Genomic DNA, 23,750 nt, shown 5'->3' on the forward strand with positions numbered 1-23,750 from the left:
TGGTTTCAAATACCAAATCACTGTAATGGGGGAGAAAAGTCCTTTTTTACAAAGAGAAAATAAATTAGGGAAATGATAGTATTTATGTAAATTTGGTAGAACATCTTTACTTAACTGATGAAATGAAGCCTGATATCTGTTGTAAGCTTCTATGTGAAATATCATAATCCTTAAAAAAACAGAAAATAAAAGTGTGTTTGTAACTAGAGGACTTATTTTAGGGTAGATGGGAATCAGATTATTTTAGCCAGGGCAAAAGGTTAATGTTCTTATAGAAGCATTTCTCTACTTTGCATAGTTTTCAGGGCTATGATTTTACTTAAAAACTGATTCAATGTGATTTATTTAAAATTTATTTTATGTAAACTAAGTTCACATTTAATTATTAAATATTCATTGAGCACCTATTATATGCCAGGCACTATCTTAAGGGATAGGGATACAAAGATAATAGACTATACCTGCTTTGTGGAAGTTCACAGTCTAGGACAAAGGAAAGAATTGTTATACATTTTGGTAAGTACAATAATAGAGATATACACTAGTTTACCAATACTCCATATCTACTTAAAAAATAGATAGTTGTGAAAAAATTTTCCGTATGGCACTAAAAACAATAAGAATGAAGAAGTATTACTATGACTAAATTTCAAGAAAGTTTAAGCGTTATCATTATTGTACTTGTTGAGTACTTTCTCTGCCAGTCTTCGTACAAAGTGCTTGGATACAGCTCATTTTTTTTTTTCATTTTTTTAAATTAGTTTCAGGTGTACAAAACAATGTGATAGACATTTATACCGCTCATAAAGTGGTAACAGCCCTCCCCCAACTTCTATCCCTTTGCAATCGTATATAGCTGTTACAATTCCATTGACTGTATTCTTTATACTGTACTTCACATCTTGTGACCATATATATATATATATACACACACACACACATACATATATAATTATTGTTGACATTCAATATTATTCAGCTTCAGGTGTACCACACACTCGTCAGGCATTTATACCATCCATGAAGTGGTCTCCCTAAGAAGACAGGTGCCCACCTGGCACCTTACAAAAACTTTACAACGTTATTGATTATATTCCCCAAACTGTCTTTCATATCCCTGTGGCAATATGTGGTACCAATTTATCGTTTCTAATCCCTCACCTTTTTCCTCATCCCCACCCTCCACCCCTCTAGCAACCATAAGTTTTTTCTCTATATTTCTGAGACTGTTTGTGATATAACTGATATTAAAGTGATTTTTGTGACCTTATAAAAACTCATATTGAGAGATAAACATTTGTATGATAAGTATAATTAATAATCTTTATACCACACAATAAGAAATTTAGCAAAACCAACCATGGGCTATAAGGTTGTAAAAACCAGAAAAAGTAAAACATTAAATTTGAAAATGGCTGCTTTGGAGTTAGGAGTCCACTTTTATCTTTCCCTTCTTTTATAACATATAAGCCCTGTTATCTGTATCATACTCTGATTCTTAACAGGACGTTGTCATTGTTTCCCTGTTTGTTTGTATTGCCCTTCCCTGCCAAGATTTTAACTTCTTTGAGAGCAAAGACTTCTGGTAGTTTTATATTATTCACATCTATAGACTGCAGTGTTAAATAACTAGTAGACAGATTCAATAACAAATTTGCTAAAACAAAGTAGATTTTTTTTTTTTTTTGGTCAAAAAGGACATTTCAAAGATATGATAATTTAGTCAGTATTGATGATTTCAATGTTAAGGGTGCAGTTTATCCTTTATAGTGGGTTAAAACAGCTGCTGGTGTACAAAGAACATTACTGTCAAGAAAAACAAACGGACTTAAGGGATCTGGAAAAAGAACAGCAAAATAAACCCAAAGGGAGCACAAGGAAGGAGATAATAAGGATCAGAGCAGAAATAAATGAAATAGAAACCAGAAAAACAATACAAAAGATCAATGAATCCAAGAGTTGGTTCTTAGAGAAGAAAAACAATACAAAAGATCAATGAATCCAAGAGTTGGTTCTTAGAGAAGATAAACAAAATTGACAAACCTTTAGCCAGACTCATTAAAAAAAGGAGAGAGAGGACCCAAATTAATAAAATCAGAAATGAAAGAGGAGAAGTGACAACAGACACCACAGAAATACAAAAAATTGTAAGAAATTACTATGAGCAACTATATGCCAACAAATTTGACAACCTTGAAGAAATGGACAATTTTCTAGAGGCGCACAACCTTCCAAGGCTAACTCAAGAAGAAACAGAAAGCCTGAACAGTCTGATTACCACCAGGGAAATTGAATCAGTAATCAATAATCTCCCAACAAACAAAAGCCCTGGACCAGATGGCTTTACAGGTGAATTTTTCAAAACGTTCAAAAAAGAATTATCACCTATTCTCCTCAAGCTCTTCCAAAAAATCCAGAAGGAAGGAAGACTCCCAAACACTTTTTACGAAGCCACTATCACCCTGATCCCAAAAGCAGACAAAGACACCACAAAGAAAGAAAACTACAGGCCGATATCTCTAATGAACATAGATGCAGAAATTCTCAACAAATTATTAGCAAACAGAATTCAGCAATACATTAAAAAGATCATACACCATGATCAAGTGGGATTCATCCCTGGTATGCAGGGGTGGTTCAACATCCGCAAATCAATTAATGTGATACACCACATTAACAAAATGAAAAATAAAAATCACATGATCATATCAATAGATGCAGAAAAAGCATTTGATAAAATACAGCAACCTTTTATGATAAAAACCCTTAAGAAAGTGGGAATAGAGGGATCATATCTTAACATAATAAAGGCCATATATGACAAACCCACAGCTAACATCATACTCAATGAGGAAAAGCTAAAACCATTCCCCCTAAGATCAGGAACAAGACAAGGTTGCCCACTTTCTCCACTTCTATTCAACATAGTACTGGAAGTTCTAGCCACAGCAATCAGACAAGAGAAAGAAATAAAAGGCATCCAAATTGGTAAGGAGGAAGTAAAATTATCATTATATGCAGATGATATGATACTATATATAGAGAACCCTGAAGACTCCACCAAGAAACTATTAGAGCTGATAGATGAATTTAGTAAAGTAGCAGGATATAAAATTAATATTCGGAAATCAGTTGCATTTGTATATACCAATGATAAAATAGCGGAAGGAGAAATTAAAAAAACAATTCCATTTACAATTGCTCCAAAGACTATAAAATATCTGGGAATAAATCTAACCAAAGATGTAAAGGATCTGTACTCAGAAAATTATACAACACTGAAGAAAGAAATGAAAGAAGACATAAATAGATGGAAACACATTCCATGTTCATGGATAGGAAGAATTAATATAGTTAAAATGTCCATACTGCCTAAGGCAATATACATATTCAACGCAATTCCTATCAAACTACCAACGACGTTTTTCACAGAAATAGAACATATAATCCTAAAATTTATATGGGACCATAAAAGACCCCGGATAGCCTCAGCAATCTTTAGAAATAAGAACAAAGTGGGAGGTATAACGATACCTGATTTCAAACTATACTACAAGGCTACAGTAATCAAAACAACATGGTACTGGCATAAAAATAGATACATAGATCAATGGAACAGAATAGAGAGTCCAGACGTAAATCCATGCCTATATGCCCATCTAATCTACGACAATGGAAGCAAGAATGTACGATGGGGTAAAGACAGTCTGTTCAATAAGTGGTGTTGGGAAACCTGGACAGACACATGCAAGAAAATGAAGCTGGACCACCTCCTTACACCATATACAAAAACAAATTCAAAATGGCTTAAAGACTTAAATGTAAGATCTGAAACCATAAAATATCTAGAAGAAAATATAGGAAGAAACTTCATGGACATTACCCGGAGTAAGATTTTCACTGATATATCCCCTCGCGCGAGCGAAGTAAGAGAAAAAATAAACATGTGGGATTACATCAAACTAAAAAGTTTTTTCACAGCAAAGGAAACCATCAATAAAACAAAAAGGGATCCTACTGTATGGGAAAAGATATTTGCCAATGATATATCTGATAAGGGATTAATATCACAAATCTATAAATGGACAATATAGTGGAGTTGGGGAGAAGAGATAGATGAATAGACTATGCACATAGCGCTTTCTCCTTTGTTCCTCATCTTTTTTTGTTGTAGAATTAAAAGGGAACGTTATCAGACTGAATAATTTTTAACTGGAGAAAACAGGTTTGCAGTATTTTAAGGGAATTCTAATATATTTACTCAATCCTTAGCAGTCTTTTAGGACCCTAGGCATATTTGTTAAAATTGACTGTGTGGTGGTATTTTTTTTTCCCTCAGGTCACCATCCATCTCTAGACTTCTAGACTGAGATTCCATCCATCTCTAGACTTCTCTACTTTTCCAATTTTCATTAAATCATTAGCAATTTTTTTAAAAAAAGGTTCTTCTGTGCCTGAACTTATGCCGGGTCCTGAGATAGGATTATAAACAAGATAGAGCCCCTGTGCTATTAAAGCATACAATCTTATGAGAGGATAAAAGCAAATAAGAATCAAATGATACTATGGAGTAAATAGAGAGTGCAGTGGGAGTCTATAAGGAAAAGCTTACAGGAGATGATTTGTTTCTTGAGGCTTTCTTGTTGCTCATCTTCTACAGTTACCTATCACAAGAAGCCGTGCTCTGTTAAATTTTCCTTCTCTCTTCATTACCCATTGAAAACTAATTTGCTTGTCTGTTAAAACAAAACAATTTAGACAAAGACATTAATGAGGAGCATTTACAAATATGTTAGGAGGTTGTTAACACAAAAGTGTTTTTAATTGATTTTTAATTGATGACACTGATAGATGAATAATATATTTATGATCAAAAAAAATCCAAGGGCAACTTATTCACAATCATAATAAAATAATACTTAACATTTATGAGCCCTTAGTGTTTGTCAGGCATTAAGCTAATTACTTTATGTTCGTTAAATTAAGATGAAATACACAAACATATCAAACTCTTAACCCTCAGTACTCTTTCCCCTCATTTTTATACAAGCACCCTGTTCTCTACAGGAACCTGAAAAAAAAAGTCTGCTTAAGAAGCCCAGTGGCTTAAGCACAATGAATATGAAACTTAGAAACCTTTAATTCACTGATTTTCAGCTTTTGTAGGAAATAGGAGGGATAGATAGCATATTACAATATATATATTTATTTTTGCAGGTATGTTGATTTTTATTTTAAAGCCACAATATATAATTCATTTTGAAATTGTAAATAACTGTAAAAGAGGTTTATGTTTCCAAAATGGATTTTTAAAAGATTTCTGTAAAATATTTTAAGATTCTCTGATTCATGTATTTATTGTGTTATGTACTAGAAATTTATAAAGAATGCCTCTTTTCTTGATTTTGTGTATTGATAACCAGTCTATTTAAAGTTTTTTCTAATTACATGAAGGAAACAACATTAAGCAAAGGAAAAAGGTTGAATTGTGATGGGTTATTTTTCCTCTGCCCCCATTACAATTTACTGTTTTGTTGGAGTGGTGAATTCAAATGCTATTTAGTATTTAGTAGTCTCTTGAGTTGAGGGGGAACACCATTTCTTTTTTTTAGTTTCAATTATTTTACATTAGTTTCACGTGTACAGTGTAGACATTTATGTAACTTATACAGTGATCCCCCTGATTTGTCTAGTACCCACCTGGCACTATACATAGTTGTTGCAACATTATTGACTATATTCTCTATGCTGTACTTTACATCCCCGTGACTGTTTTTAGCTACCAATTTGTATTTCTTAACCCCTTCACCTTTATCACCCAGCATCCCTCTGGCACCTCCATCCTCTCTGGCACCATAAGTCTTTTTCTCTGTATCTGAGTCTGTTTCTGTTACTTTTTTTGTTTATTTTGTTCTTTAGATACCACATATAAGTGAGATCATATGGTATTTGTCTTTCTCAGTCTGACTTTTTTCACTTAGCACAATACCCTCTGTGGTCCATCCACATTGCCGCAGATGGTAAGATTTCATTTTTTTATGGCCAAGTAATATTCCATTGTATATATGTACCACATCTTCTTTATCCAGTTCACTTGGGCTGCTTCCAAGTCTTGGCTATTGTAAATATGTACTGTAAATGTGTATTGTAAATATGCACTGAATATAGGGGTGCATATGTCTTTTGGAATGAGTGTTTTGAAGTTCTTCAGATAAATACCCAGAAGTGAAATTGCTGGGTCATATGGTCATTCTATTTTGAACTTTTTGAGGAACCTCCAAACCATTTTTCATTGTGGCTATACCAATTTGCAATCCCACTAGCAGTGTACCAGTGTTCTTGTTTCTCTGCATTCTCGTCAACACTTGTTGTTTGTTGATTTATTGATGATAGCCATCCTGACAAGACAAGGATGCCCACTTTCACCACTTTTCACCACCACCACAATACTTCAACATAGCATTGGAAGTCATAGCCACAGCAATCAGATTAAAAAAAAGAAATAAAAGGCATCTAGATTGGAAATGAAGAAGTCATTTTCAGATGACATGATACTATATATAGAAAACCTGAAAAATTCCACCGAAAACTATTAGAATGATAAATGAATTAAGTAAAGTAGCAGGATACAAAATATGCTGCTTGATTGCAATTAATATGCAGAAATTGGTTGGATTTTTATACACCAATAGCAAATTATCAGAAAGAGCAATCAAGAAAACAATCCCATTTACAATTGCATTAAAAAAAGAAATAGGGGCAGATGGGTGGCTCAGTTGGTTAGAGCGTGAGCTCTGGGCAACACGGCTGCTGGTTCGATTCCCACATGGGCCAGCAAACTGTGCCCTCTGCACCTAGAATGAAAACAAAGAGCTGCAGCTGAGCTGCCGCTGAGCTCCCAGGCGGCCAGATGGCTCAGTTGGTTGGAGTGTGTGCTCTGAACCACAAGGTTGCCCATTCGACTCCTGAAAGAGGTGGTGGTCTGCGCCCCTGCAACTAAGATTGAACACAGCACCTTGAGCTGAGCTGCTGTTCAACTCCCAGTCAGCCGGATGGCTCAGTTGGTTGGAGCACGTGCTCTCAACCACAAGGTTGCCAATTCAATTCCCCCAAAGGATGGTGGGCTGCAACCTCTGCAACTAACAACAGGTGACTGGACTTTGAGCTGAGCTGCGCCCTCCACAACTAAGATTGAAAGGACAACAACTTGACGTGGATGGAGCTGATCGGTCTTGGGAAAAACACACAGTTTCCCAATAAAAAGTCCTGGAGATACACACTGTTAACCAATAAAGTTTTGTTTCCCTTCCCCAATAAAATCTTTAAAAAAAAAAAAAAAGTGTTTTTTAAAAAAAAACACGTAGGAATAAATTTAACCAAGGAGATAAAAGACCTGTACTTGGAAAACTATAAGACATTGAAGAAGATACAAATAAATGGAAGCATGTACCATGTTCATAGATAGGAAGAATTAACATTGTTAAAATGTCCATATTACCCAAAGCAATCTATAGATTCAGTGCAATCCCTATCAAAATACAATGGCATTTTTTACAGACTAAAACAAATCTTAAATGTTATATCGAACCACAAAAACACCAAATAGCCCCAGCAATCATGAGAAAGAAGAACAAAATTGAAGGTGTCAAGCTGTCTGATATCACACTATACTACAAGGCTATAGTAACCAAAATAACACATACTGGCATAAAAAAACAAACACATGGATCAATGGAATAGATTGGAGAGCCCAGAAATAAACTCATACGTATGTGGTCATTTAATCTATGACAAAGGAGGTAAGGACATACAGTTGGGTAAAGACAGCCTATTCAATAAATGGTGTTGGTAACACATTTTTTTAAATGTTGAAAATCAACTTTCTTGGGGCACAGTTTACCTAAAATAAGATGCATTTATTTTAAGTGTGCAGTTCAGTGATTTTGACAATTGAATATACTCATGTAACCATTACCTTAATTAAGAAATAGGACATTTCCATCATCCCAGAAAGTTCCTTTATGTTTTTTTGCAGTCATTCTCCTCACCCTGACCTTAGGCAACCACTAATCTCCCCACTCTGACCTTAGGCAACCACTAATCTGCTTTTTGTTATTATAGTTTAGTTTTTCTGAACTACTTCATTATCAAAGTGTGTAATGTCTTTTCTATCTGTTATATTTTGCTTAACATAATGTTTTTATTATTCATCCATGTATGAGTAGTTCCTGCTTTTGTTTTTCTTGCTAAGTAATATTTTACTGTAATTGATAGACCACCATTTGTTTCTTCACTCATCTGTTGATGGAAATTTGAGTTGTTTCTAGTTTTTGGCTCTTATGAACAAGAATCTACTATGAACATTTGTCTACCAATCTTTATGTGGACATGAGTTTTTCTCTTGGTAGTGAAATTGTTGGGTCCTATGTAACTGTACCATTAAGTTCTGACAATAAAGGTCGAAAACTTCTTGCATCGATGTTGCTAAGCTGTTTTGATATCAGAGGGATTATTCATTATGAATTTGTACCAATTGGACAAACAGTTAACCATGTTTACTATTTGGAAGCGCTGAAAAGACTGTGTGAAAAAGTTAGATGACCTGAATTTTCCCCAACAATTCATGGCTCCTGAATCATGACAGTGCACCAGCTCACACAGCACTGTTTGTGAGGGAGTTTTTAGCCAGTAAACAACTGTATTGGAACACCCTCCCTACTCACTTGATCTCTGGCCCCCCAATGACTTCTTTCTTTACTCGAAGATAAAGGAAATATTGAAAGGAAGACATTTTGATGACATTCAGGACATCAAGGGTAATATGATGATAGCTCTGATGGCCATTCCAGAAAAAGAGTTCCAAAATTACTTTGACGGGTGGACTAGGTGCTGGTGTTGGTGCATAGCTTCCCAAGGGGAGTACTTCAAAAGTGACCATAGTGATATTCAGCAATAAGGTATGTAGCAGTTTTTCTAGGATGAGTTTGCAAACTTAATTGTCAAGCCTCTGTATGCTCACCTTTCTAAGAAATTTCCAAATTGTTTTTCAAAGTGTACCATTTTACACTTCCACCAGCAATGTATGAACATTCCAGTTGCTCCACATCAGTGCCAACACGTGATATTTTCAGTCTTCTTTTAGCCATTCCCGTTTGTGTAGGGTAGTATCTCATTGTGGTTTTAATTTGCATTTTTCGTAAGACTGCAAATGTTGAATACCTCTGCATGTCCTTATTGGCCATTGGTGTATCTTTCTTTGTGATGTATTTATTCAAGTCTTTGTCCCTTTTAAAATGTGTCTTCCATTTTTGAATTGTAGAGTTTTATAAATATATATATATATATTCGTAAATATATATATTTGTAAATATATATATTTGTAAATATATTTGTAAATATATATATATATATATATATATATATATATATATATATATATAATTTAGATATAAGTCCTTTGTCAGGTATTTGTATTGTAGTTTTTCCCAGTCTGTGGCTTGCCTTTTCATTTTCTTAGTTTCTTTTTGAAGAGCAGATGTTTTAAATTTTGAGTCCAATTTATCAGTTTCTTTTTTTATAGTTGGTGCATTTTTCATCCTAAATGATCTCTGCCTACCCTAAGGTCTTGAAGATTTTCTCCTATGTTTTCTTATGAATAGTTTTAGCTTTATGTTTAGGTCCCTGATCTGCTTTAAGTTTGTTTTTGTGTAGGGTTATGATTTAAAATTCAAGATTCATATTTTCCATGATGGGATCCAGTTAATCCAGTCTTTCATCTGTGGTAGGCTCACATACTTGTGATATTTCATTAACAGCAGGAAATATATATACATGTATGTTCACATATATGTACATATATGCAACCTTTAACATGTTTGATGTGTACATCAGACTTATTTAAAAGATCATGGCTGTGTATTAAAATTTTTATTTTGAATAATTTTTATTTTTCTTATCAGTATACACATTATATATGTTATTTTGCATAATATTTATATATTGATTTTTGGTGAAATGCTTAGATTTTGCAAAGCTGAAAGTATATATTAAATCTTTGGTTAACACAGAGTCCGGAATCTTCATACCTGATCCATAATGAAACAACTGGGTACTAATCAGAGTTGTGTTAAGGCACATCCCTCTTCCTTTGATTGTGATCCTCTTTGTCTCACCTTACCTTGACAATTTTCCTTTACTGTTAAATTAGAAGGAAAACAGATTTCTCCTGTAGGAATCAGATCAGTATATGAAAGAGATAAAAGAATTGGTTTAGCTCACAGATTCTTTATCTTTTCTACTTTTTTCTCCATTCTGTTTATTTTTTCTGTGAGCCAAGGTCTTTTTTCCCTTTGAACTCTTTCCTTTTTCACTCCCTTTTTGGAGAAGCGATGTAGGTGTTCTGTAAGCATCTCCTTTCTTTATATAGTCTGTTTCCTGCATGTAATTTCCTGAAAATGAAATTGGATTTCTCTACTTTACTGTGGGCGGCTTATAGCCTAATGTCCCAAAGTGTTTTAATTGGAGGGGGTAGTGTTAAACACCAGTTAGAACCAAAAACAGAGGGTGAAGGGGACTTTGTATTACACATAAATAGCATAAATGCAAATGTACGTTCCTTCTGTCTCCTCTCTAATACTTCATCTTTTCCAGTTTATCTTAGCTATTTTTAATCTTGAAGCAATTTTAATCTACCTCTCCAGTGAGAAACCAATATATGTGACTTTCTGGTGTTCTTGTGTTTGTTTTGTGTGTGGGGTTAGTGCTGTCATTTTGTATGTGGATTTCATGTGCTACCTTGTGTTTCTCTAGAAAGAATACAGTCCATTACTAATATGTAATTACTGTTTTTTTCTCTTCCTTGTCTCCTTACCCTGTGGTTCTCGTGCAGGTCTTGTTCAGCGTTGTGTGATCATCCAGAAGGATGACAATGGATTTGGACTGACGGTCAGTGGAGACAATCCTGTCTTCGTACAGTCTGTCAAAGAAGGCAAGGCATTTTTTAAAACAGTCTTGTCACTTGGGAGCAAACAGTAAGAATAGAAAAACCTAAATAATGTCTGTAGACCAGAATAAAATAATAACATACGTTATGGGTTCTATGGCCTGATGTGCTAGATTTGTCTTTTGTGTCATAGTTTTTAGGCATGGATTTATCCCAGTTGATTTTCTTTGTACTTTATAGAATGAAAACAGTTCTTATGTAGTTTTAGAAATCGTATGACTCTATGGCCATGATACTTTATGCATCATCACTTACAGAAGTTTGTGCAGTATTATTTCTTTATGACACCAGAAATATTTTGGTAGAGACAGATTAATCAGAAAGTCTCAAAAATACCGATTATTTCCCCCAAACAACATCTTCTGCTATTTCTATGACTGAATGCTTCCTTTATGTTGGGTGTTGTAATTTAGGTATTTTTTTTATCCCCTTTTTATAGGTGATATTAAGGCTTGGAGTAAAAAAAAACAAAAAAAAAACAAAAAACATTAAATCAGTCTAAGGTCACATAACCAGTGAGTGACAGGGGCAGCATTTGAATGTAAAAGTGTCTGACTTTATAGCCCGTGTTCTTAACCACTTTGTTATGCTGCCTCGCTTTCAAGAAGACTATCGGTGAAAGCAAATGAATTACAGTTTAATTAATTTCTCTTACAGATGGAGCAGCCATGCGGGCTGGAGTACAGACAGGTGATAGAATCATCAAGGTAAGGAAAAGACTATCATGGAATTTATGGTAGAATTGAAAAACAGAGTATATTAGGCATATTTTGATTTTTTTCACTTGGAATTTTGTAAAAAGCATCACTTTCATCTGATGGATTTGTGAATGATAAAAGCTTATTTCATTTATTTTACAATTAATATTATACTTTACTGAAAGGCATAATGAAAGGCTTGAATAAATGAAATCATATATGTTCTTGGATAGGAGAGTAACTAATTCACTGTTGTGAATATCATTTGTCTCCATATTAATTTGTTAGCAAGAAATTCTCATCAAAATATACTAATAGAATTGGAAGGTGTACCATTACTTGTCAAACTGATTTATCTTCCACATGAACTTTACAAAGTTATAAGAATACCTAAAGAAAAAATTGTGTCATTTATGTGGGTATGTGGGTTTGAGGTGAGATGGTGTGGATTAATTTAACGCAAGTCACTCTTGTCCACCTATCAGTAGAGCACAATAGAGTCCAGAAACAGGCTTGAATTCTGATCAGTAAGGAGAGAATGGATTAGTCAGCAATTACTTTTGAGACAATTTACTAATCTGATTACTTAAAATCAAATTACTATATAGGAAAAGAGACCATGAACATATTCACAAAGAACAATCTGGAAAAATGTATTTAAAATATATTAGAGAATATATCCTTAATTGTAAAGAACACTTTTCAATTACTAAGAAAAGAATAGTCAAATGGAAAAATGGGCAAAGTATTTTATTAGGTAATTCCCCAAAGTAATTGAAATAAATAATATATTAATACAGGTATGTCCAACCTAATTGATAAAGATAGGTGAAAATATATTTGGTCATCAGATATTTAAAGATTGATAATACACATTAGGCATAGTTTGGGTATGGTAAAATGGCCACTCATAAGCTTGTTGTGAGTATAAATTAGGTAAAATCTGTTTAGATGGAAATTTATAAATAAGAATCAAAAGTTATATACTCTAAATAAGTATATAACCTTTGACCAGCAATTTTGCTTTTAGGAACATATCTAAGAAAATAAGTGTACTAGTGTGAAGTGATATGTGTACAGTGAAATTCATTTCAGCTTTATCATATTGAAAACTTGTAAATAACCTAAATATGCATAAAATGAGAGCTAGAAAAAGAAATTATATTTTATCTGCAGCTTTGAAAAAGAATGGATGAGGTCTGTATCTATAATAAAAGATATCCACAGTACAATAAAAACTATTAATTTGCAGGAAAAAGCAGTTACAATGTATGTGCATATGTGTCTGTTTATGTGGTATGTATATGCTAGAACAGTGTCTCTAAGATTAAACACCATGGTTAACAGTGATCAACTCTGGGCATGATGAGTATACTTTGACTTCTATTTTATACACTGATATATTTGAACTTGTAAATATTTGTATTACTTGTGTCAGAGAACAAAGAATGTGAAATCCATGTTTGATATTTTTAACAATTCTCTTTGATTAGTGGAGATTCTGGATAACATTTAGCCAGTCTGAAAATCACTTTTTTTTATTAGTTTCTGGTGTACAAAGCAATGTAATAGTTAGACATTTACACCCCTCACAAAGTGATAACCCCTCCCAATCTACTACCCCTCTGACATCATATATAGCTGTTATAATACCATTGACTGTATTCCCTATGCTGTACTCTATATCCCATGACTATACACACAAACACACACACACACACACACATATTAATTCTGGTTCACATTCAGTGTTATTCAACTTCAGCTTCAGGTATGTAGCACAGTGGTCAGACATCTACACAGTCTATGAAGTGATCTCTCTGATAAGTCCAGTGCCCATCTGGCATCCTACATAATCTTTACAACATTATTGATTGTATTCCCCAAACTGTATCTCATATCCCCGTGATGATATTGTGAGTACTAATTTGTGCTTTCTAATCACTTTCCCTTCTACTTTGTCTCCAGCCCCTCACGCCCTGTCTAGTAACCATCAGTTGTTTTTTTTAGCCCTGTATCTCTGAGTCTACTTCTGTTTTGTTTTTTCGTTTACTCTGTTCTTTAGATAGCACATATAAGTGAGATCATATGGTATTTGTCTTAGTCTGACTTATTTCACTCAGCGTAATGCTCTTTAGGTCCATCAATGTTGTTGCAAATGGTAAGATTGGGTCATGATGGGGAAACTAAAAGTAAGTTGAATATTACTTTGAAAATATTGCTTCTTTTTTCATCTTTTAAAAAATGTATTATGATTTTGACAAATCAATGAATATGTAATTAAAAGCAAAGAGATCTTTTCTATTTGCGAGAGCCCTTCATTGTGAAGGGTTTGTAAAATCTGTTTCGTGGTATGTTTTGTCATCTGTTGTCATAGTGAATACATTGTAATGCCCTTTTAAATTGAGGCCTTGTTTTGTGTTCAAGTCCATGATGTTGCTCAGTATACCTCATAGAACAGTGGTAAAAGTGAATATTGAACGAAATATTTTAATATATACATAGACCTGCTTAATATTATAATTTGTTATATTGTGTATAATAATTCCTGAAGTCAGTTTATCCATTGTGTCATTAGAATTTATCTGACATATACTATTTTCACTTTTTTGTAGGTGAATGGAACTTTGGTGACTCACTCAAACCATTTGGAGGTGGTGAAGCTAATTAAATGTAGGTGAATGTTACTTGTTTTAATTGTTTTCTGAAACCCTTAAATTGAAGATCAGCAAACATTTTCTGTAATGGACCAGATAGTAAATATTTTAGGCTTTGTGGGCCATATGATTTATTACCTGACTTTGTTATTGTAGCACCAAAGTAGCCTTAGACACTAGGTAAATGAATGGGTGTGACAGTGTTTCAATTAAACTTTAATTGCCATAACAGTCTTTGGGCTAGGTTTAAGCCCCTTGGCTAGAGTCTACTTATCCCTGCATTAAAGGTGAAAGTTCTTAACTAAATAACTATCTTCTGTCAATTTCATACATGTGGTTGATTATAATATTCTTGTCATTCTTGGTAATACTGAAAGCATATATTTGAAAGAAATGTATGAGTCACCTGAGAGGGAGGAAATTAAGAAATTGGACGCAACGGCCTGGATGAACTGAAATGGAACTTGAAAAATCATCTAGCATAATCACTTTTCCTTAGATAAGTAAATGATTAAATAATCTAGGGTAGTGACCTTCTCTTGGAAAGCTCCAGGGTTAAGAATTTATCATCTTCTGCATCAGACTATACCCAGTAAAGAAGACTTTAGAGATAGCTGTTTGTGACCAAGCAGAAACACTACATTGTTATTTAATTCTATTTTTTGTCATTGAATGGACATCTTTAGAATAAATTCAATGAACTGAATGCCTTTTTAGCCTTCTTATTATTTAAATAAAGCAACCCATGAATTCCTTTTCATTGCAGTTTTAAATGGTCACTTTGATCATACTTCTTAATTTTAGTATATTTTAAAAGAAATGTGATGATCAAAATTAGATCCCCATACTTGAATACGTTTAATATTTAATAAGATTGTAATTTATAAATTTTATGTACTACATAAACAGGAGGGTTTATGATAATATGTATATGCCCAATAAACTAACTGTTGCAGAGTATGAAAAGCAAGATTATTTTAGCTTTTTAAGTTATATATTTCACTCATTCCAATATAATTATAATTTTTACTTAAAAAATTAAATCTTAGGACTAGAGCAATAGATTACTTATCTATTAACGAGAGCCTAGCTGAAAACTTAAAGTAAGCATAAAGCACTCTGAGTATCCAAACAGATACAAATTTGAAATGCCTAAAACCTGTGTTGTATACTTATAATGTTACGGATACCAGGACCAGAAAGAACCTAAGCAAGCGACACTCAGAGAGTTAGGAAGGTCAGCTTTATTACGCTGGTGGGCTTAGCGGAATCTTTCCCCAAATACTGAGCCCCTAGCAAGGTTTTGAGCAGGTTTTTATGGGTTGGGGACTTCCTGGAGTTGGGGAAGGGGTAGGTGTCAGCTGATGATTGGCTCAGGGTGCGGCTTGGAGGGGGTTATGCGGAAGTGGGCTGGGGCTTAGGCTGGGGACTTCTCTCTTCGCTCGGGCCACCATTTTAGGTCAGTTTCTTCATCAATAATAGAGCTCTCAGATATTCTAGGCATAATACAAGTGATATCAAATTAAAGTAGCTTAAAACAACTTAAGAGAAGCAGGGAAGAACTAGGAAGCTATTGGAGGTAAGCACATGTTTAAGTAAATAAGATATATAGATGACTTCCTTAGAAATAAGATTGAAAAATCTTAAAAAGTGTATATAATTAAAATACCCCCAAACATAGCGTTGTTGATACCGGTAATTAAGTGTAAACAGAAAAAGGTTTTAGAACCTCAAACATAGTGAAATAACTGACAGTGAGTTCCATGGTGGAGTTAAATTGGGGAAAAAAGTGTGAAATACATGTGAAAGTTCTATTGAAAAGTCTGAGAGAAAGATTTTTGTCATTTAAAGGTCAGTTATCTAAAGAAGTCCTTTATTTGTAAAGTTTCATTTCTTCTTGATGCTAGATAAATAATGAATGTCTTTTGTTGAGTCTTTCTGGTTATGGTTAATTTTGGTTTCTATATTTCCCCCCCCCCCCAAAATATACCCGGTGACTTTCTGTCTTCTCCAAATTTTTAAAATTAAAACTCGCTATATTTACTGTGTCCACCCCACCTCAGTTTTTGTAGGGTATTTTCTGTCATATTTATTTTGTAAAGTTAATTTAAAAATGCATCATTCTATTCCAGAAAATTAAACTCTGCTTAATTATTATATTCTTAAATTATCATTTTTAAAAATTTGCATTTAAGAAATTAAACATAGCCATTAATAGATTGTTAATATTAACTCATTCTTCTCTAATTAAAAAAAATATTGGGGGGGTTATAAATTTTATTTGCTTTTAAGTAATATTTAATCTTATGAGTAGTACTTTGTTATCTGAAAATGGCATTGTTCTTTAGATTCTGAGAGGCGTCACAAATTGGACTATTTTTATGTGGAGAAGTGGTTAGCAGATGATGAAACTTTCTCACATAATTAGATCTTTTAGACCTATCAAAGACTAAGTAGCGAAATGCTGTAAAAATTTTTTTTACAATTCTATTTTCCTTTCCCTCCCTTTTCTTCCATCTCTCCACCTCAAGCTGGTTCCTATGTAGCTCTCACTGTTCAGGGACGCCCACCTGGGTCGCCCCAGATTCCACTTGCCGATTCTGAAGTAGAGCCATCAGTCGTTGGACATGTGTCTCCCATCATGACATCCCCTCATTCACCTGGAGCATCTGGGAATATGGAAAGAATTACTAGTCCTGTGCTCATGGGGGTAAGAGTGGGAAAACATCTTGTAAATGCTCGGTTGCGTAATGCCTTTGCTTTATATTATTAAGAGGTTTGCAGTACATTCTAGAAAAGAACTTCCTAATATAAAAATTATATAATACAGTTGACCATTGCACAACATGAGTTTGAACTGCACAGGTCAGTCCATTATACACAGATTTTTTTTTTTTTTTAATAAATACTGTACTGTAAATGTATTTTCTCTGCTTTAATAACATTTTCTTTTCTCTAGCTTACATTATTGTAAGAATATAGTATGTTGTCAATAAGGCTTCCAGTCAACAGTAAGCTATTCGTAGTTTAAGTTTTGGGGGAGTCAAAAGGTATATGCAGATTTTTGACTGTGCATGGGGATTAGCACTCCTAACCCCCACATTGGTCAGCTGTAATTTGGAGTGATTACTGAATATTGGGATAGTAGATTTAATTGAACAAATAAACACCTACCTATACAAAACAGTTTGCCACTCATAAGGTATCCTATGTTCAAAGTCCTTATTTATCTTAGAATATATACTTTATGAGGACGGGTTTTTTTGTTTTGTTTATTGTTGAGACCCTAGTGTCTGAAAAAAAGTGCATGGTACTTGGCATACTTAACAAACCTTTGTTGTTTGAGATTTAAACAAGAGTATACAAGTAATTGTAATACAAAAGCAGAATGTGACATAAGGTAAAAACTATTAAGTTCTATAAGGACTCGAAGGAGAAAGCATATTCAGTTGTGATAAGGAAGGACTTTATGGAAAGCTATTATTTGAATTGAGCCTTGAAGAACAGGTACATTTAAGTGGTGGCAATGGAGCGGGAGGCAACCCAGGTAGAGGAAGTAGAGGTGAAGAGCCAAGAAAGCACCAAGTGTTTTGGGGAAGTAGCCAAGACTCTTGTTTGGCTGGTGCCTGTTAAGAATTTATGTAGTGAGAGATGAGCTTGAGAAAAGTAAGACTATATATTTTGAAAAATCACAACTCCCAGGCTAATTTATATGTAACTACCCTGTTTCCCCAAAAATAAGACCTACCTGGACAATCAGCTCTAATGCATCTTTTGGAGCAAAAATTAATATAAGACACAGTATTATATTATATATTATATTAATATAATATTACATTATTGTGTTAGTTCTGGTCTTATAGTAAAATAAGACCAGGTCTTATATTAATTTTTGCTCCAAAAGGCACATTACAGCTGATTGTTCGGCTAGGTCTTCTTTTCGGGGAAACACAGTAGAAAGGCAGTAAGATCCAGTAAGTTTTTTTTTGAGCAAAAGAGTGCTGTGATTATAACAGGATTTGAGGAAGATTAATTTGATGAAATAAAGGGTTGTGAAACAAGTGGAGACAGTGGGAGAAGAGTTAGGGAGCTGTGTTACTTCTATTTCAGGTAGGAAGTACTAGGAATTCATGGGAATTGATAATAAAGATCCAAAGAAGGGAAAGTATAAAATAGTATTCTAATACTTAAGGCAACTTCATTTCTCCAACTAATATCCGTATTTACTGTTTTGTTCAATCTAATTTAGTAAAAGTTAAAAGGGCTGAAATTTCCCTGTAATCTTATCTTTAAGCGTCATGTCTAAAACTCTGTCGTTGTAACTGCTGGAAATAAAGAAAATCTTAATAGGTATTGAAAATTGGAGCTGGTGCCTAACTTTGTCTCATTTTCGCTATTTATTTTAGCTTCACTTTCCCTGTATTGCTTTTTCGTTTATCTATTTTTTAGGAGGAGAACAATGTGGTTCATAACCAGAAAGTAGAAATTCTGAGAAAAATGTTACGGAAAGAACAGGAACGGCTACAGGTACTAAATTACAAAAGGGTTGCTTATGTTAAAAATGGGAGTGAGCATAGTTGAGTTGGTATCATAATCATAATCAAGCAATATTGTAATCAGTACCATCAGCTATTTAATTAAAATGGACTTTTTCTATATTTTCTTGGCATAAGTAATTCTCAAAATATTTTTATAACTTTTCAGTTATTGCAGGAAGATTATAACCGAACACCTGCCCAAAGATTATTAAAAGAGATCCAAGAGACCAAGAAACACATTCCTCAACTCCAGGAACAGTTATCTAAAGCCACAGGCTCTGCTCAGGTAGCATCACCATTAAAAGTGTTAGCCAACTTTTTGCATGAATTCTTCTGGGAATGTGTCAAAGAATGTTGCAGTTGTCTTTTTCAAAGTTATTTTTCTAGTATAGATCAACATGAAGTCCTGTGTGAGACATTATAGAAATGATTTACTAAAAGAAACGTGGACTTCTGATTATTTGCTTATTCATGATGTAATGTTTCTATCTTTCATAATTTTAAAAAGAATTCAGTGCTTCTGCTTTGATGTGACAATTTACAAAAATGTATTTAGAAATACACATTTATATTTTTGAGGGTTGTTCTGTAATTGTGAAACACAATGGCAGTTATGTTTTTAAGTAGGGATGTATGATTTTACAAATTGACAAACATTGTGCTAAGTCCACAGACAAGCATTTTCTTATTTAATCTGCATAACAATCCTGATATTACTACTGTTGTTTTCCCCCATTATAAAGATATATTCAGAGAAATTCAGAGAGATAAATAACTTCTCTGAGATCATGTAGCTCAAAAATGATAAAATTGAAATTTTTAAAATTTATTTATTGGGGTGACAATTGTTAGTAAAATTACATAGACTTCAGGTGTATAATTCTGTATTATATCATCTATAAATCCCATTGTGTGTTCACCACCCAGTCAGTTCTCCTTTCACCACCATATATTTGATCCCCCTTAACCTCGTCTCCCACCCCCACCCCCCATAGCCTCTGGTAACCACTAAACTATTGTCTGTGTCTATGGGTTTTTGTTTCTCATTTGTTTGTCTTGTTCTTTTGTTGTTTTTGGTGTATATACCACATAACAGTGAAATCATATGGTTCTCTGCTTTTTCTGACTTGACTTATTTTGCTTAGTATTATACTTTCAAGATCCATCCATGTTGTCACAAATGTTCCTATATCATCTTTTCTTACCGCTGAATAGTATTCCATTTGTATATGTACCACAACTTCATTATCCATTCATCTGTCGAAGGACATTTTGGTTGTTTCCATATCTTGGCAACCGTAACAAAAGCTGCAATGAACATTGGAGCACACGTGTCCTTAAGTATAAATGTTTTCAGATATTTTGGGTAGATACCCAGGAAAGGGATTGCTGGGTCATATGGTAATTCTATTTGTAATTTTTTGAGGAACCTCCACACTGCCTTGCATAGCAGCTGCACCAGTCTGCATTCCCACCAACAGTGTATGAGGGTTCCTTTTTCTCCACAGCCTCTCCAGCACTTGTTACTATTTGTCTTCTTGATGATAGCCATTCTGACTGGGGTGAGGTGATATCTCATTGTGGTTTTTATTTGCATTTCTCTGATGATTAGTGATGTTGAGCATTTTTTCATGTGTCTATTTGCTATTTGCATGTCCTGTTTGGAGAAATGTCTCTTCAGGCCCTCTGCCCATTTTTCAATTGGATTGTTTGGTTTTTTTTGTTGTTGAGCTTCATCAGTTCCTTGTATATTTTGGATATTAGCCCCTTATCAGAGGAACTGTTTGCAAAAATCTTCTCCCATTCAGTTGGTTGCCTCTTTATTTTGTTGATGGTTTCTTTTGCTGTGCCGAAGCTTTTCAGTTTTATATAGTCCTATTCATTTATTTTACCTTTTCCCTTGCCTTTGGAGTCATATTCATAAAATGCTCTTTGAACCCAAGGTCCATAAGTTTAGTACCTATGTTTTTTTTCTATGCAGTTTATTGTATCCAGTCTTATGCTTAAGTCTTTGTTCCATTTTGAATTAATTTTGGTCCATGGTGACAGATAGCAGTCCAGTTTCATTCTTTTGTACGTGGCTGGCTATCCAATTCTCCCAGCACCATTTATTGAAGAGGCTGTCTTTCCTCCATTGTATGTTTTTAGCTTCTTTGTCAAAAATTATCTGTCCATATTTATGGGTTTTTTTTCTGGGTTCTAAATTCTATTCCATTAGTCTATGTGTCTGTTTTTCTGCCAATACCATGCTGTTTTGATTATTGTAGCCCTGTAGGACAAGCTAAAGTCAGGCAGTGTGATACCGCCAGTATTGTTCTTTTTTCTTAAGATTGCTTTGATTATTCAGGGTCTTTTGTGGTTCCAAACAAATCTGATGTTTTTTTGTTCTATTTCTTTAAAAAATGCCATTGGGATTTTGATGGGGATTGCATTAAATCTGTATATTGTTTTGGGTAATATGGCCATTTTAACTATGTTGATTCTTCCAATCCATGAGCACAGAATGTCCTACCATTTCTTTCTGTCTTCTTCAATTTCTTTCAAAAATGTCTTATAGTTTTCAGCATATAGGTTCTTCACGTCCTTGGTTAAGTTTATTCCTAGGTATTTTATTCTTTTTGCTGCAATTAGAAACGGAATTGTTTTTTGTATTTCTTTTTTCTGAGATTTCATTATTAGTATATAGGAATGCAATGGACTTTTGTACGTTGATTTTGTAGTCAGCAACTTGACTGTATTCCTTGATTGTTTCTAATAGCTTTTTGGTGGAGTCTTTAGGGTTTTCTATATATAGCATCATGTCATCTGCAAAGAGTGATAATTTAACTTCTTCATTCCCGATTTGGATGCCTTTTATTTCTTTCATTTGCCTGATTCTCTGGCAAGGATTTCCAACACTATGTTTGCTAAGCAGCAGTGATAGGGGACAGCCCTGTCGTGTTCCAGAATGTAGAGCAAAGGGCTTCATTTTTTCATCGTTAATTATGAGATTAGCTGAGGGCTTGTCATAATGGCCTTTATTATGTTTAGGTATTTTCCTTCTATACCTATTTTATTAATTGTTTTAATCATAAATGGATGTTGTATCTTGTCAAATGCTTTTTCTGCATCAATTGATATATTCATATGATTTTGTCCTTTATTTTGTTTATGTGATGTATCACATTGATGGATTTGCGGATGTTGAACCATCCTTGTGGCCCGGGGATGAACCCCACTTGGTCGTGATGAATAATCCTTTTCATGCATTATTGTATTCGATTTGCTAGAATTTTGTTTAGTATGTTTGCATCTGTATTCATCAGAGATATTGGTCTGTTGTTTTATTTTTTGTATGTGGTCCTTACCCAGTTTTGGTATCAGGGTAACGTTGGCCACATAAAATCAGTTAGAGAGTACTGTCTTTTCAATTTTTTGGAAGAGTTTGAGTAGGATTGATATTAGACCCTCTTTGAAGGTTTGGTAGAAATCATTAGTGAAGCCATCTGGTCCAGGACTTTTGCTTTTGGGAAGGTTTTGAATGACTGGTTCAATTTCATTATTAGTGATCAGTCTGTTTAGATTTTCCAGTTCTTCATGGTTCAGCCTAGGAAGGCTATAGGTTTCTAAGAACTTATCCATGTCTTCTAGGTTATTGAATTTGGTGGCATATAGTCCTTCATAGTATTCTATGGATGATCCTTTGTATTTCTGTGGTATCCATGATAACTTCCCCTTTTTCATTTTCGATTTTCTTAGTGTCTTCTCTCATTTAATCTTAGTAAGTCTAGCCAAGGGTTTGTCAATTTTGTTAATCTTTTCAAAGAACCAGCTCTTTGTCACATTAATATTTTCTATTGTCTTTTTGTTCTCTATTTCATTTAGTTCTGCTCTGATTTTTGTTATTTCCTTTCTTCTGCTGACCTTGTTCTTCTTTTTCTAGTTCTTTAAGATATAGTATGAGGTTATTTATATGGGATTTTTCTTGTTTCTTGAGATAGGCCTGTTATGATATAAATTTCCCTCTTAAAACTGCTTTCGCTGCATACCAAAAATTTTGGTAGGATGTATTTTCATTGTCATTTGTTTCTATGCATCTTTTGATCTCTCCTCTAATTTCTTCTTTGACTCAAATCGTTCTTTAAAAGTATGTTGTTTAATCTCTATGTATTAGTGTTTTTTCCTGCTTCTTTTTTGCAGTCGATATCCAATTTCAAAGCCTTATGATCAGAGAATATACTGGGTATGATTTCAGTCTTCTTAAATTTGCTGAGGCTGATTTTATGTCCCAATATATGGTCTATCCTTGAGAATGTTCCATGTACACTAGAAAAAAATGTATAGTCTGATGTTTTAGGATGAAGTGCTCTATATATGTCAATTATGTCCATTTTATCTAGTGTGTCAGTTAGGGCTGCTATTTCGTTATTTATTTTCTGTTTAGGTGATCGATCCATACCTGTCTATGATGTATTTAAGTCCCCTAGTATAATTGTGTTTTGGTCAATTTCTCCCTTTAGTTCTGTTACTAGTTGCTTGTCATATTTCGGTCCTCCTTGATTGGGGGCATAAATGTTGATGACTGTTATGTCTTCTTGTTGTATAGTCCCCTTTACCGTTATGAGATGTCCATCTTTATCTTTTGTTACCTTTTTCACCATGAAGTCTGTTTCATCTGATATCATAATGACTATACCTTATTTTCTATGGATACTATTTGCTTGGAGTGTCAATTTCTACCCTTTCACTTTGAGTCTGTGCTTGTCCTTGTAGCTGAGATGCGTCCCTTGGAATCAGCATTTGGTTGGGTTTCGTTTTGTGATCCAATCTGCTACTCTGTGCCTTTTTATTGGTGAGTTCAGTCCATTTACATTTA

General features: G+C 33.9%; 1 protein-coding gene across 6 annotated transcripts in view; it reads left to right on the forward strand.

Annotated features, from left to right (window-relative positions):
• The window catches only part of ARHGEF12 (Rho guanine nucleotide exchange factor 12), a 189,871-nt gene that overhangs the window by 73,417 nt on the left and 92,704 nt on the right, over positions 1–23,750 (forward strand). For all 6 annotated transcript variants that reach the window (XM_081061905.1, XM_081061907.1, XM_081061906.1 and 3 more), the window contains 6 exons: positions 10,889–10,987; positions 11,660–11,709; positions 14,316–14,373; positions 16,889–17,067; positions 18,807–18,884; positions 19,062–19,181. In XM_081061905.1, the coding sequence (XP_080918031.1) occupies positions 10,889–10,987; positions 11,660–11,709; positions 14,316–14,373; positions 16,889–17,067; positions 18,807–18,884; positions 19,062–19,181 (584 nt within the window). The remainder of the gene's footprint in view (positions 1–10,888; positions 10,988–11,659; positions 11,710–14,315; positions 14,374–16,888; positions 17,068–18,806; positions 18,885–19,061; positions 19,182–23,750) is intronic.

This window comes from Rhinolophus hipposideros (assembly GCF_964194185.1).
Source record: "Rhinolophus hipposideros genome assembly, chromosome: 10".
NCBI lineage: Eukaryota > Metazoa > Chordata > Mammalia > Chiroptera > Rhinolophidae > Rhinolophus > Rhinolophus hipposideros.